This window comes from Sinohyriopsis cumingii, chromosome 2 (assembly GCF_028554795.1).
Source record: "Sinohyriopsis cumingii isolate HCF-2022 chromosome 2, ASM2855479v2, whole genome shotgun sequence".
Classification (NCBI taxonomy): Eukaryota; Metazoa; Mollusca; class Bivalvia; order Unionida; family Unionidae; genus Sinohyriopsis; species Sinohyriopsis cumingii.
The window spans coordinates 63,487,710-63,502,841 of record NC_142962.1 but is presented as its reverse complement, the minus strand read 5'-3'; the positions used below and the strand labels follow the sequence as shown (position 1 = coordinate 63,502,841).

The window sequence follows — 15,132 nt, the reverse complement described above, 5'->3', positions numbered from 1 at the left end:
TCCCATCAGTTGTGGATGATGTAATCACACAGTTAGCTTATATAGCAAAGGAAGTATTGATCACTTTCTGCCTGACACTAATGTAGACAGTCTCAATAACATGTATATATTTTGACTACTTTCATGGAATAAGCATCCACTAGTTGCACATTGTACAAGGCTTGCTTGCTAAATCATGAGGGGATAGAGACTGTGTTGACTGATCAGGGTCCAAAAAGGGCAAAGGGAGGCGAAAGCCCCATAATAATACTACTCAAATGTTTAAATTATCCAGTAAAGAAACAAGTGTAATTTAGACCTAGTCACTTTTTAATTAAGCTTAGCAACACCTTTATTGATTTTCCAACAAAGAAACAATCTGTAAACTAGACCTAGCGACCTGTGAATTCTGCTTCATTTTGGTGTTTATATGAAGTTGAATGTTTCAGCAAAACAAAACAACTAGATATACTGATAGTTGAGATAAATTATGACCAATGGGCCACTTTTATTTTTACTTTGTATAGAAAACTGCCAATAAAGAAAAATCAAATTGTGCATCCATTTTATTCATGGATGATGCAACTCTTTATACAACTAGAACTGAGAATGAAAACATTAAATCCAACATGGAATTTTGTTGTCAAAACAAAATGGTATGGTCTTAAACTTTTGGAAACCTAATTGCATGTTGATCATAACTCAGCATTGAAAGTATAGACTCAAATCAGACCAATTGGTAACACAGGAAATAAATACCAGTTAAAGAAGTTTTCAGTGTAATCATCATAAATGTTGCATGTCCTCCTCTGTTCAGATATGGAGAGTCAATCAGCCATCGTAGCACTATGAGCACTTATATAAAAACTTAATTAAATACTTACTCAGGAGCTAATCGGTATTTTTTTTCTCACAAGCTTGAAGGATGGCATGATTTTATATATGTTTTACAGAAATTCATCATATTTACATTTTATCTTATATCTCTGTATGCATCATGTTTACATTTTTTATATGGTTTATCTTTTGAAAGGTTTTTGCACAATTTTTATTTTTTATTTTTATAATTTTTAATTCAAACCACCTGGTTCTTATTGTGCTGATATGCTGTTAAATTTACATATGTACATGCATACATACATACATACATACATACATGCAGGCATGCATACATACAGACATACATACATACATACATACATACATACATACATACATACATATGTTTTTTTGGCACAGTGACATAAGATAACTGATATGATCTATCGCCAGCTGATTATAGTACGTCAAAGGTACCGACATCATAGTAAAATGCAGGTGCAGGATCACTCTAATTTCCAGCTAAAATTACACACCATAGACAATTCCCATGTTTTTGCCTTTGGCTTATTTGTGGATTGTTTATCGACTTTGTAATAAATCATTTAAAATAAGTTCTAATGTAAGGTACACATCTTTGTCTTTTCTCTTTCACTTTGGTCAGTTTATGTTTGTTTTTCTTTTGATGTGGATGCACTGCCATGTACCAAATGTTTTTTATTTGTACATATGATATGGAGTTGTATTCAGTCATTGTCATAGGCTGACTGTTTATCAGTGCAAACATGGAATTGTACTCAGTCATTGCTACCAAAAGGAAGTGTATGAGGATATTTAAAGTTGTTGTCTCTAGGAATTAACAAATGTAATTTGGCTCCAGCAATTTATGAGTAAAATTTTTGCCATGAAGCTTTAGTTTGCTTGTGTTTGTTTATAATGGATATGCTTGTTCTGATACTGCAGCAAAGGCTAGTCTTAGCTTTTTGAGTTTAGCACCATTTTTCAGCACTTGATAGGCTATACTTGGTTGACAGTATATTTGGTGGAGGAAGAATCCTGGGATACCTTGGAAGAACCACCAAACCTTAGGAAGCTACTGGTATGCCTTCTCATATACTCACACACATTAGCCAAGTCAAGTTAAGTATCCAAATCACACAAACTGATTAACATGAATGGTTACATACTTTAGTGCAATTAGTGAGTGCACTCAACTACAGAAGTTTTTGCCTTATGAAGGTATTAATTACATTGACTTCATTGTCATAATAAAGAAGCTTTACAAGTTGGGACCTCGGTCATAACATCATTACCATGATTTCTAATGATAAAAACATAGCAAAGCTGGCACATCTTAAAAAAAGAGCATTTAGGCTAATATCAATCCAGAAAGAAAGCAAGAAAAATTAGCTGGTAGGTTAAAAATATTACCTATTAAAGACTGAATCTGTTTGAGAAAAGCGAAATTAATGTACAGGATATCTCATAATAGTGCTCCTGAATATTTACAATCACTATTCCAGGTCTACCAAACAGTATAAAATTCCCAAATCAAATAAGGAGTTATTTAAAAAAAGTTTCCAATACTCTGGTACTCTGCTCTGGATTAGTATTCCAGTTGAGATTAGAAATGCCCACTCTATTTCCTTCTTCCAAACCCAATATATCCAGTGGTTTCAGAGATGCAGCTAAAATAAATAAATTCCTTTGTATGAGGGCCCCAAGGTAGATTAGTTTTTAGCTAATTGTGTTACCCTCTTTAAATAAGGTCATTATTATTATTATTAGTAGTAGTAGTATTATTATACCATTCTTAAAATCTTATATCTAATTATTTTTGTACAAGAAATAAAAATGCTGTAGTCTGCATTTTTATTAATACATGTATTATTTTGTCTCATCTTTCCTCTTAGGAATTGCAATTGATGGCCTGGGTAACACAATGGAACAGGACATTGACTACCAGTGGGATATCAGCTCTGTAACCATGAGGTTCTCTGGTTTTACCAGTCATCTGCATGGTGTGGCCTCTTTTGAGTGGGCTGTGGGTACAACTCCTGGTGGGGAAGATGTCCTTCCTTTTATACAGTCAGACCTCAGTCATGAAGAAGAGGCAGATGTTCCTGGAAATGGTTTGCAGTTGTTTCCTAATACTTTAACACATTAACCCTTGGAGGTTTTTGTCATTTTTGCCTGAAATTAGAGTAGGAAACACATTTTGAAAGCTATTTCTGAATAGATCCAAAAACACCAACTCCCAGGTGATCTTTCAATAACATACTACCTAGTTGTGTCAGAAACATCATTTTTCATTGGCTATTTGGCTCGTGCACGAGCAGAAGGGTAAAAGTTGGAGATCTTCTTTTTTGTTTGCTAAGCGGAGTAATTATTTTTGTTTCGAGACCACTCTTTATTCCAAATGCCCATCTTATCCTACTTTTTGTTTTATGTCAAAATACAGTCATCTTCAAGTAAAATGCCACTGTAATGAGAGCACTCTCTTTATGTCACACTATAACCAATAAATATCCTGACAGACCTTTTGACCTCCTACTCCATGACAGTCTTTCTTTTTGTTGTCTTATTTTTCTTGCATTCTATACCTGCCCTTGACAGCCAAGGTTTGTGGCCTCGGTTTATATTTTCCTATATTTCACATTTGTATTCTTTGCATGTTTTAAATACATGTAATGAATTTAAGGTCTGTGTCAAACAGATGATTGATTGGGTTCACTTTAGCCTCTTGTTCTAGGGTCATCTTTATTTCAGTTAGTACTGTCTCATGCATCTCTAAGTTGACTTGTATTTTTTCAGTAAACTCTGTGTTTGACAATAATCTTCAGGTATTGCCAGTCATGGTTATGCCCATACCAATCTCCCCCTGGATCATGGTGTTACCTATTATGCATCTGTAAGAGCAATCACCAATGAGGGAAATGTCTTAGAGGCAGTGACTGATGGCTTCAAAGTTGATGTCACACCACCAGACATCTATCTGGACAGGTAAGATATCACACAATTTTAACTGTGGAATTCATCATTTATTTTATAATTAGAGACAGAAATTGGAACATAAATATTAACAATCACAACTGACTCTTCATCTGCAAGATGAATTGCCTGACAGAAATTATTCAGCAGTCACTATATGCATCTTGCGAATAAATTAATAATTTTGTATTGAAAATCATATTATAGGAAAAAATGAGTACATTTTGTTTGAGTATTATCAGCAATTTGTTTTGGGTCACTTTGACTGAACTGGCATTTCTATTTTACATTGTTTATGAGTTGCGTACCTCTATCCTGAAATTGCTGAATGTTCCATGTAATTGGAACCCAGTACACTGTACCCATGTTTTCAATATTAAATAAAGAAAAGAATAGTTAATGAAAATATTATGATATAGTTTCTTAATAGCTCTTCATGTAATGAGTAGGAATTTCATTGAAAATCCATTTATTTAGGACATGTGGCTGGCAGTCTGTTCAGGCTAAAGCATGGCTTTAGAGAAAATTGACCCATTCATTGTCCAATTTTAATTCTTACTGAATGAGACTGGTTTTAGCTAGTTAGTTGCTTTAGTTACTTTGTTTATGTCAGCCATACCCAAAAATGGAATAGTACAAGCTGCTTGTATCAGTTGTTTTAATGCTAAAAAGTTCTTTTCAGGATATTTGCTATATTATTTATGTTCTCAGAAATTGATCACGTAAGAATAAGAATGATGTACATGATTCACCTTTTGGAACCTGTGCACCAAGATTTTCTTTTTTCTGATAGATCAGTACAGTCTATATTCTTCTGTTAATGACAGTCTGTGGAGAAAAAAGAGAAAGACTAAATGTCACACAGAATTAATGGAAATGTGTCATTTCATCCTGACAGTGTATCAAAATAAAACAAAATGAGGCAGGCAGATTAGCAGTAGGATCATGGATTACAGCAAAATTGACACAGGCACACAGGTTTCAGTTCTGTGATATAACCCACTGATATTTGTGGAGAAAAAAAATATGGATGAATTTTCAACTCTCTGGTCATGGACCAGAAGGGCTTATGGAATGGTCTGTTAGTCTGTCACCAAAAGCCTGTCATCTGTCATCCGTTGGTACTTTAGTACAGTTTTGTTATTGCTACTCCTCCTAAACTACATGGAGAATTTCAACGAAACTTTACACACATGTTCATCCAATGGTCTAATTGGTCCTAAGTCAAAATGGTGTCACTCATACATCCATTATGGTCACCATAATGGCCATCTAGGAAATCGTATTACCTGAATGGAAGGTCATATCAACATAGGGTTTCCACTTAAAGACTTCTTATGATGTCTAGTTGGTTCTAAATGAAAATGGCACTGGTCTGAGATCCAGTGTGATCTTCCAGAGTAGCCATCTTGAAAGTTTTGTTATTGCTACTCCTTTTTAATGGATAGTTATATCAACATGGGGTTTTCACCAGAAAACTTATGATATCTATGTGGTCCTAAATAAAAAATGATGCTGATCTGATGGCCAGTATGGCCACCACATAGGCCATCTTGAAAGGGTTGTTATTGTTACTTCTGAATGGAAAGTCTTCTTGACATGGAGTTTTCACCAAAAGTCTTCTTATAATGTCTAGTTGGTCCTAAATGAAAATAATACTCATCTAATGGCCCATGAGGTTGTGACATTTGCAATCTCGAGAATTTTGTTGTCAACTATATTTCCATAATTAATGGTCAAGTCAGCATGGCATTATCTTTAAAATGGACATATCCAATAAAAAATATTCAAAATTCACATTCTTTAACTGTCACAGTTTACACACAAGATGTTCAAAGACAGATCAAATTGGAACAAAACAATGCCTGACAGGTGCCATGCCACTTTGTCCTTTACAATGTTGCTTAGAATACAGATATATATTTTGGTGAGAAAATGACATGTTCTGAGCACTTGCTGTATTTACATGTAGTTTCCAGAGCTCAGGTGATGTTTCTAATTTGTTTTTCATAATACACACTTTCATTTCAAGGTTAAATTTTCAGAACCATTTTAGATCTTTCTATAAAACTTCGTTCACATACTATGCTATTCAGAGTTGTTCATTTCAGATATTTTTAAAATTTTCGGTTCATACAACCATCATTGATACTTTGATTTCCAGAGCATAATTGAGAAACCATTCAAGATACCAGTGAAATTTGGTATACATTTTAGACTTCTAGTCCATATGTGCCTGTTGCTATTCACAAATCTTCTGTTTCTTTACTTTTAATCTTTTTGTCTGTGTTTACATCCATCAATTTTTCACACTTTCATTTCCAGGGCTTAGTCCAAACTGTTTGAGGTATTCCTGTAAATTATCACACACTTTAGACTTTTTATGCAGAATTGTCTTTTGCTATTCATAATTCTTCATTTATGATATTTAAATCTATCTGTCCATCTATCCATTATCCTCACTTCTAAATCCAAAATCTTTTGAGATATCTCTAAGAAATTTGATCCACTGGATAGTAGTAACATAGTATTCAATTGAGAGTGCTGAACTATGGTACTTTCAATAAGTGAAAAAACCAGGGGCATCTGATCTGTCATCTGTAGAAGACTTGTTAAAAAAATACAGCTTGTATAACAGATTTTGACCAGATAATTTAAGGATTATATATTTTTTATCTTTATTATTTTTTCTTTCATATCTTTTATAGAATCTTGACATCTTTATCTTTTATCTTTTGTCTTGTAGAAATGTATGTTTACATTTGTTGGAAGGATGTGTTCCTACAGCTTTTGCAATTTTTCTGTTTACATTTTTAGAACTTAACTTTTAAGTAGCAGTATGTTGCTAGTATTGTCCTGATGTGCCATGCTTGTATATACAGCGTGACCCTGCTATAGCACACTCCTTTATAACACAAATTTGGGTATAACACTTTTATATATATGTACTTTTCTCATACACGAAAAAAAATATCTTTCTTAAAAGTATGAAAAGTAGCATGCAAAACTTTATCATCATTTTTGGGGAAGAGATCATGTATGAATTCTAATATAAGATGATTGTGGCATGGCTCCTGCAATTTCATATACATGTATTTTTCTCGTATGTGAAAATAAGTTTTTCTTCTTAAAAGTGTGAAAAATGATGTGTAAAAAGTTTATTCAGGGATCATGCTGGGTTCACCAACATTGCAAATTTTGATTTATATTCCTTACTAAAGAGAAAAAATACCATTAGTGATTTTTTTCCCTGACATTACTGACTGTTTCAACTTGTATATACATCCTTGTGTTTGGAGTGAAAATATTCAGAGGCATCATGAAAGGAAGCTGCAAACTAAATATAAAATGCACTGGAATTTATCTCTTGTTAGGTAAACCAATTCTTTGTTCATCTTGACAAACCATCTTAACGGTGCATTGTTATATTATAATTGGCTTATCCTGACATCTGGCCTGAGTACCATATGCTGTGAGATCTAGGCATTTTTATTTTTTAACTTTTCTGGTAGTGGAGATCAACCAAAGGAGGCTTTATCTCATAATGGATCTTTTGGACAAAATAGCGTCAGATTATTGGCCACATGCTAGTAATTAACATATTTATTTTGACTGGCCTCTTTATGTGGATGGTAAGTAAAATACCTCTGCTTTCACTCATAGAATTAAATCCCTCAGAACACTCATTTTCTGTGGTTTTCAAAAATTTATGATGCATGCCTGGAAGGCAGCATCACTAAGCCACCAGAAATGTCAGGAAAAGTAACTGATATAATTGACCAAATAACATTAAATTCCTTTTGTTTTTAAAATGTACCCAAAAAAAATTAGTTTTGCTGAAACTTCAAAGAAAATTGATCACCTTTGAAGCACCGATCATTCTGTATAAATACTAAGCAAATGAAAAAAAATCAGCATCAATCAATGTTCTACAGTTATTTGATGTTGCCGCCGCAATAAGAAACAGACATCTGTTTGGTCCTCCAAAGCTGTCCTTTGGCAGTAACTTCAATAACACATGCATCTTTCATCAAAGAAAGCCCACTACAGTCTTCAATAAAAAGAAATAACCTTTCATCAAAGGAAGTCAGCACCAAGCTTAAATAAAAACAATGGAATCTAATAGATTGTTGCATTTTCCAAAGTGATTGGGACATGATTATTTTGCCATGAAAGTTTAATTTTTGTTTACGGTCACTACTAATGGCAGTAAAAAACACTGCAAATTATATGTCCAATCTTATGAAACCACAGATATATCACCATCAAGTTAATTAAAGATGGGGTATCTTGCAAAGATGTTTGTTAAACTTTTTAATTTGTTCAAGTTTTCATTTCTTTATCAATAGCCTCATCCCCTGGGTAGCCTCGGCAAGATGATACTGTCCCAAAATCTAGGCCAGTTTAAGTTCATGTACTTGTAGCATGTAGCATGTAAACAGCTATAGCCATGTGCTACTTGCAACTACTGTAGTGAATTGCTTTAGTGACAGTCGGATATTGATCAAAATGAGGACTATCTTTTTTTAAATAAATACTTGTTATTTGTGTTTTCTAATGGGATGTGAGTCATGCACGAAGTTTATAACATGTGATGCATACTCGAATTCGTGGATTTATTATATACAAGTACAGTACTTAACGATTATGTATTGTACTACACCAATGTAAGTTGTCAATATACATGTGTTTTCAGACTAGCTTGCCTTCATTTAATCAAAAGCACCTATTTTTGCACCCACTTTTATTACCCCCTCCTAGCCTGCCATATTTTAGGCAAATGCATAATTTTCTTCAGTTAACTGACTTGGTTGGTTATAACACAGTTCGGTCTATAACATGGTTGGGTTCTATGGACCCCAACTACCTTGTTATAGCTGGGTCACAGTGTACATACAAATAGTCTTATATTATTTATAATGATTTATCACCATAGAAGATCTTGGACTTTTTACAAGAATGCAGTTAATCCCTTTTGTTCATGGCATCTGTAATTGAACTACTGCTCAGTATATGCACCTGTTGCTATATTGTACTAAGTGCTAGAAGAGCATGCCACAAACTGTTAGTATCCTAGCATGGCTGACTGGGGAAAACTGCCCAATCATATACTTAAATGCTTCAAAATTCAATATTTAGAGTTTATTATTTGTTCATGAAGCATAAAATTATAAACATTGACAAGTTAGTTTCCTATGCATAGTGCTAGGCTTCAAAATGACCAATAATTGTCATTACTGTTTAGAATATTTAGGATTGTTCTTTTTGTTTAGAAAACACTCTTGCATGATTACTAACAAGGACATGAAGTAAATTTGATTCTCAAAAATCAAACTGTTAATTTGGATTCCAAGATTCTAACTTTAGATAGTGATAACCATTTGCAGTTCAGGTGTATTTCTCAAAATGTCTTATATCAGATAGGCTATATAGCATTCAGCATTTGTCTAATCTGCTAGCAGAAGCTGTGATATAGAAATGGAAGCCTGTTTTAGATGAGATATTTTATCAGGTGGTGCTATGAATTGGCCAAATAGCAGTTGTTTAACAGGGGCATCTGGAAACACTTGTAATATGGAGATGTAATGGGTGTCCTAATGTGCTACATTGCAATCTGGTGTAGGCATTGAAAAGTGCTTTCATGGAAATGTGTAATAGTGTCCAGATGAATTTTCATATGGGTAAAGGTTACTTAGTAAATTTTGACCCTATATTTTATGGATTTTATATTTTTCACTTTTATTTTATATTTTATATCCCTTTTAAAGAATTGTAAAAAAAAATTCCTTTTATCTTGTGTGTGTCTATATATATATATATATATATATATATATATATATATATATATATATATATATATATATATATATATATATATATATTATAATAATAATAATAATAATGAGGACTTTGTATAGTGCCTAATCTTCAGAAGCTCTAAGTGCTTTACAACATTAGACATCACCTATAAGATAAAAAAACATATAATAATATTATTACAAAAACAAACACCTTGAAATTAGAAAAACATTAAAAAATAAAAAAAACATGCTGAGAATAGTTCAAGTAGGAAACATGAATAGGTCTTTAAGTTTGTTCTTACAGTCAAAATAAGTGAGTTTTGAGAGCCCTCTTGAATGGGATCACTGTGTCTTTGTGTCTAAATTCAGTGAGCAATTCATTCCACGTTGCTGGGCCCTGGTATGCAAAAGAATGCTGTCCATATGACTTTGTTTTCATAGTGGGAATAATGAGTATACAATTGTCAGAAGAGGAGCATAACTATCTTGCTGGTGTGTACACATGGGTGAGATTGGATAGGTATGTTGGACTAGAGTCCGACAGTGAAACATAGCACAGAGAACAAATTTTGTGTTTGATTCTGGATCAAATGGATAGCCAGTGTAGGGTACAGAGCAGCGGGGAGGTGTGCTCTGATTGCGGTACTTTAAGTATGATGCAAGCAGCTGTGTTTTGAACTTTTTGAAGTTTCTGGAGTAGATATTGAGATGAACCAGACAGAACTGAGTTACAATAGTCCAGTCTTGAAAGTACTAATGAACACACAAGTGTTTTAGTGGCATCAACTGAAAGATATTTGCAAATCGAGCTGATGCATCTCAGCTCAAAATATGCAGCCTTGCATATGTTCATGACATGTTGGTGCAGTGTGAGAGTACTGTCCACAGTAACACCTAGGTTTCGTACTGATTGTGTGAATTTAATGTTGGTGTTGCTTATATTTATTGTTTGAAGTAATGCATGTGAATGAGAAAGTCTTTGTGTTATGATCAGAATGGCCTCGGTTTTATCATCATTCATCTGCAGCTTGTTACATGTCATCCATGATTTCACATCAGTAATGCACCTCTCTACACCTTGGATGGTAGCTTCAACTTCAGTTGGGTGGCTAGATTTGTATATTTGGGTGTCATCAGCGTACAATTGGTGAGACACTGGCCGATGATCTATGACACTTGAGAGCGACTGAGTGTACAGAATGAAGAGAACAGGTCCAAGAATAGACCTCTGTGGAACAACACAACATATAATTTGTGTCCTGTTGACCAAGTAGGACCTGAACCACAGTAAGGCTGTATCATGAATGCCAAATAAGTGCTGGAGACAGTGAAGTAATATATCATGGTCTATTGTGTCAAATGCTGCAGACAAATCAAGGAGGGTGAGGACTGTAATCTTTCCGCTATCCAACGCAGAGGGAATGTCATTAACTACTTTTAGAAGAGTAGTTTCAGTACTGTGGCAAGGGCGATATGCAGATTGTACATTGCTAAAAAGACTGTTTGAATTTATATGAGATACAAGCTGGGATAGAACAACCTTTTCTAAGATTTTTGATATGAACAGGAGATTAAAAACTGGGCGGTAGTTCTTTAAATATATATATATATATAGTAATTTGGAAGGGTTATGTTCATAAATATTTGTTTCAAAATTTGTATCTTTACATTATTAGAACTTAACCAGCACCATATAGCCAGTATTATCCCAATATGCCATTAAACACTACACATACATATATACATATATGTATGAAGATATAGGATGAGTTTGCTTATGAGCAAAATCTGTGCATATCGTGGTAATCTTGCATCTGATTTGCCCAGCTTGTTAACTTGGTTATGAAGCTAATTTCAATTTTGTCTAATTTCTGTAATGAGTGAGATCTGCAGATGTGAGATGATTTTGCATTTAAATGGATGAGTTTGTTGGCTCTTAAGGTCTTGAACCTATATTTCTCATCCAAATTTTGTATAAGGTAGTAATTAGGGTTATATTGCCAAGCTCTTTGATGATTGATTATGAGTAAGAGACTATGCATATCAATTATGCCCATCTTTTTGAAAATAATTTTTATCAGATTATAGTAAAACTGACATGATATAAAATTTGAGAGATTTTAATTACATAGGTTGTGTTCTTAACATTCTTCGTAAGCCTGCATAGCAAAATGTTAGTTGTGCTTTGTAAGCTAGGTGAGTGATATCAGGACTACCCAGACATCTTGTTTTCTTCATTGGATCAGGTGAATAACTGTTTCATACTTACTCCTGCAAATTATTATTATTATTATTATTATTATTATTATTATTATTATTCAGATTGTCAGAACAGCAGGTGGCTGGCAAGTCCTCTGGTACAATTTACCAGCAGTCTACTGACACACTAACAGCTGCATGGCACTTCAGTGACACTGAGATCCTTGATCCTGAGGTGCTGGACAATATTGAGACCACTTGGTATACTGTTGGAACATATCCTCTGGGTGAAGACATCTGGAACATGACTGAGTCACCTCTTTCTCCATTGTATGAGGCCTCACTTCCACTAGGGCAGGTGGTGCCATACCTTGGAGGTAATCATGTAGGGTTTACCTACTTATGATTTATATTTATGAAGTATTTTGATATGATATATTTAATTGTTCATGATCTCCAGTAAAATTTATTTAGATCACTTAAGTATCAATCACTTGAATACTCTGTATCAAAGATTATAACTAGTCCCTGCATAAAACCATTATGCTGTCTTCAACCTCCAAAACTTGAAACTATTGAAAACTTGAATAAAATCATGGACACATGGCATTATGTATACCACCATGTCGGCCAATTCTGCACATAGGGTAATTCTGCACAACAATGTCATTTCTGTAAACATTGGATCACATGTTATTTTGGGTTAAAAATCCATTTTTTATCCAGAAAGAATGATCGTTCTTTAATTAAGAAAAGTGATATTTATAAACTGTACAAAAAAATCTCATATTTCGACTTGAAATGCACATGAAAAGGTGATTTCTAAATGTCAACATGAAGACCCACTCCATGACCTTCTTGAATCTGTAACCTAGAAAGTCTTATTTACTATGTATCTGTTAGAATCATACAAATAAATACATTATATAAAAGATGGAAATATATACATTAAAAAAATTCTGCATCTTAATCCAGCTTTCCAATTTTTCAAAGTTGTCCCACATGTACAAAATCGTCTGATTTGCAACATGTCAACTTTCCACTAGAATGGGATTCTCAAGAAATTCCCCAATGTATAGTCTGTTTCTAAATTCTTTAGTAATAAACACATTACATCCTATTTATTGTTGTCCCTCTTCCACATAATTGATTATTTTTGAAAAATGTTGAACTTTACTAAATTTTTTACAAGATCGGTTTAGTTTGCTTAATATCTCTTGCCATTTATTAGCATTGTTACATTGAATTTTGTAAAATCGGATATAAACAGCTGTAAACCTGACCTAATTACTCGACTGAAATGCTGACAGAACAGTCCAAATTAATGTATTTCATTTCCATAGCCAATTAATAAATATTACATCTTTTCAAAGATGTGCACAGAATAGGCTGACATATCACGAGTCATGAAAACATGGGTGTGCTATCCTGTGTGTCCAAAATTAATATTATTTTGAACAGAATATTCTGGTGACAATTGCTTCTTCTTAAATGGTAAGCATTGCAATATTTTATTTTCATCAATCAGTCAAATTCAGTATGCGATTTGCTTCGATATTGGAGACGGAAACTTTAATTACTTGCACAGAAATGCCTGACAGCATTATATATTTATTTATCTATTTACCCTTTTTAGTATCTATTTTCATTCTGTGAATTACTTATACTAATACTGTGTAGTCACTAAAGTGTACTTCTATGCTTCCAGGAAAACCCAACATTGTGTCCTTGTTCGCAAGGAACAAAGCTGGTTTGACAAGCCATGTGATATCCCCATCAGTTGTGGTTGATCAGACTCCTCCATTGGGGGGCATTGTCAATTGCCCAAAATTTGTACAGGTGAGGTGGTCACAAATAAGTTTGCACATTTTCAGTATAATTTCAGGTACCATTCCAGTTGTTTATCAAATGGCCAACATATATACAGAAATGACTGTCTAGTCTCTGTTAAGTATTTTCCAACTTCCTTTTAAGCCTGCATGTTCTCCTGTCATTTTTTAAAATCTGCCTAAAAATTCATCATGTTGAAGACTAACCTGGTTTCATTTATTTTATTTACAAAATATTTTGTCTTGTTATAGGACCATACAACAATGGAGTGTGAGTGGAGTGGTTTCTTTGATGAAGAGAGTCCTGTAGTCAGGTTTAGAATTTCTTTGGAGACAGACATTGGAGAATCAGTTGTACTGCATTATACAGAGCTTCCTGGCACCACCTGGTCATATACAGTCAAAGGTGGGCAAATTTTATTTCTTGTATGGTGTTGAAGATGTTATGACAGGTTTGGAAATCCATGATCATTAGGTATATCACAGTAATTTCATCCTGCATAGTTATATTTCATCCCTTTTGTTTAGGAATTTTGAATACACTTCTCTCATGATAACTCATGTACAGTAGGGTCCAAGAACCCATCCTGCATGCCTCTGAAATGTGTCTCTGTAATTGTCCTCAGTTCAAAATCTGTAGCTCCAGTTTCAATGAGATTGTGCTAGATGGAGTGAATCTCTGCAAGATCTTCCCAAGACTCAGGAAAATCATGGCAAACTTTGATTGCCCAGAGAAATTCATTGTAACGGTTCAGCAGTTCCATAATGGCATGCTTGCTCATGTTGTGGACAATGCAGACCTACCAACCCTTATGATTTGGCCATAAGTCTTACGAAAATTACCCTTAAAATATGGACTTATGGCATAAAGCAAAAACTATGGAAAAATGATTATTGTAAACAAATCCTGAAAATTTGTTCATCCGTGTTTGATTTGGATCTGGGTTTCATATTAGAATTAGTGAAATTAGTCAAGGAACCAGACTAACTTTACACCAGCACCTGAGACACTTTAAACTGCACCTGATTTTTCATGCAAAGCATCAGCATGATCAAACTGTTGATTATAGACTTTTTCACAAATGGTGTTCAGCAAGAGATGCATGTTTAAGGTATCAAAGTACCAATTGTTTTTCCATATACATCAATGCTAATGTTTTGTGAAATAAATGTGCTTTCTATTCTGCCTTAGCATGCATGTCACACACTGTCATAGAGAAGAAAGTTAGATTGTCAATTTGACAAGGACTACAACCAGGTACTCCATTGCATTTAAGAGAGATAACTCTACTGGAACTAACAGGGCTAAGAGTTGTCTAGTCACAACAGACATTTTCAGCCATGTGTACCACATTTTTAGAAAAAAATAATATAAAATACAATATATGATCTAGATATGAATTAACATAATATCACATGTTGCCAGGAAGCTCAACTTTTTTTAAGCCTAACAAAAAGTATAACTCATACATAATGCACCAATCACAGTTAATTTTTATTGTTTATTTCTGAAT

The 15,132-nt window shown here is 33.8% G+C and overlaps 1 protein-coding gene across 1 annotated transcript in view; it reads left to right on the top strand.

Moving 5' to 3' along the window:
* The window catches only part of LOC149805047 (uncharacterized), a 357,351-nt gene that overhangs the window by 199,693 nt on the left and 142,526 nt on the right, over positions 1 to 15,132 (top strand). Inside the window, exons 52-56 of the mRNA XM_089946893.1 lie at positions 2,712 to 2,930; positions 3,642 to 3,801; positions 11,913 to 12,166; positions 13,498 to 13,628; positions 13,871 to 14,024. Of these exons, the coding sequence (XP_089803019.1) occupies positions 2,712 to 2,930; positions 3,642 to 3,801; positions 11,913 to 12,166; positions 13,498 to 13,628; positions 13,871 to 14,024 (918 nt within the window). The remainder of the gene's footprint in view (positions 1 to 2,711; positions 2,931 to 3,641; positions 3,802 to 11,912; positions 12,167 to 13,497; positions 13,629 to 13,870; positions 14,025 to 15,132) is intronic.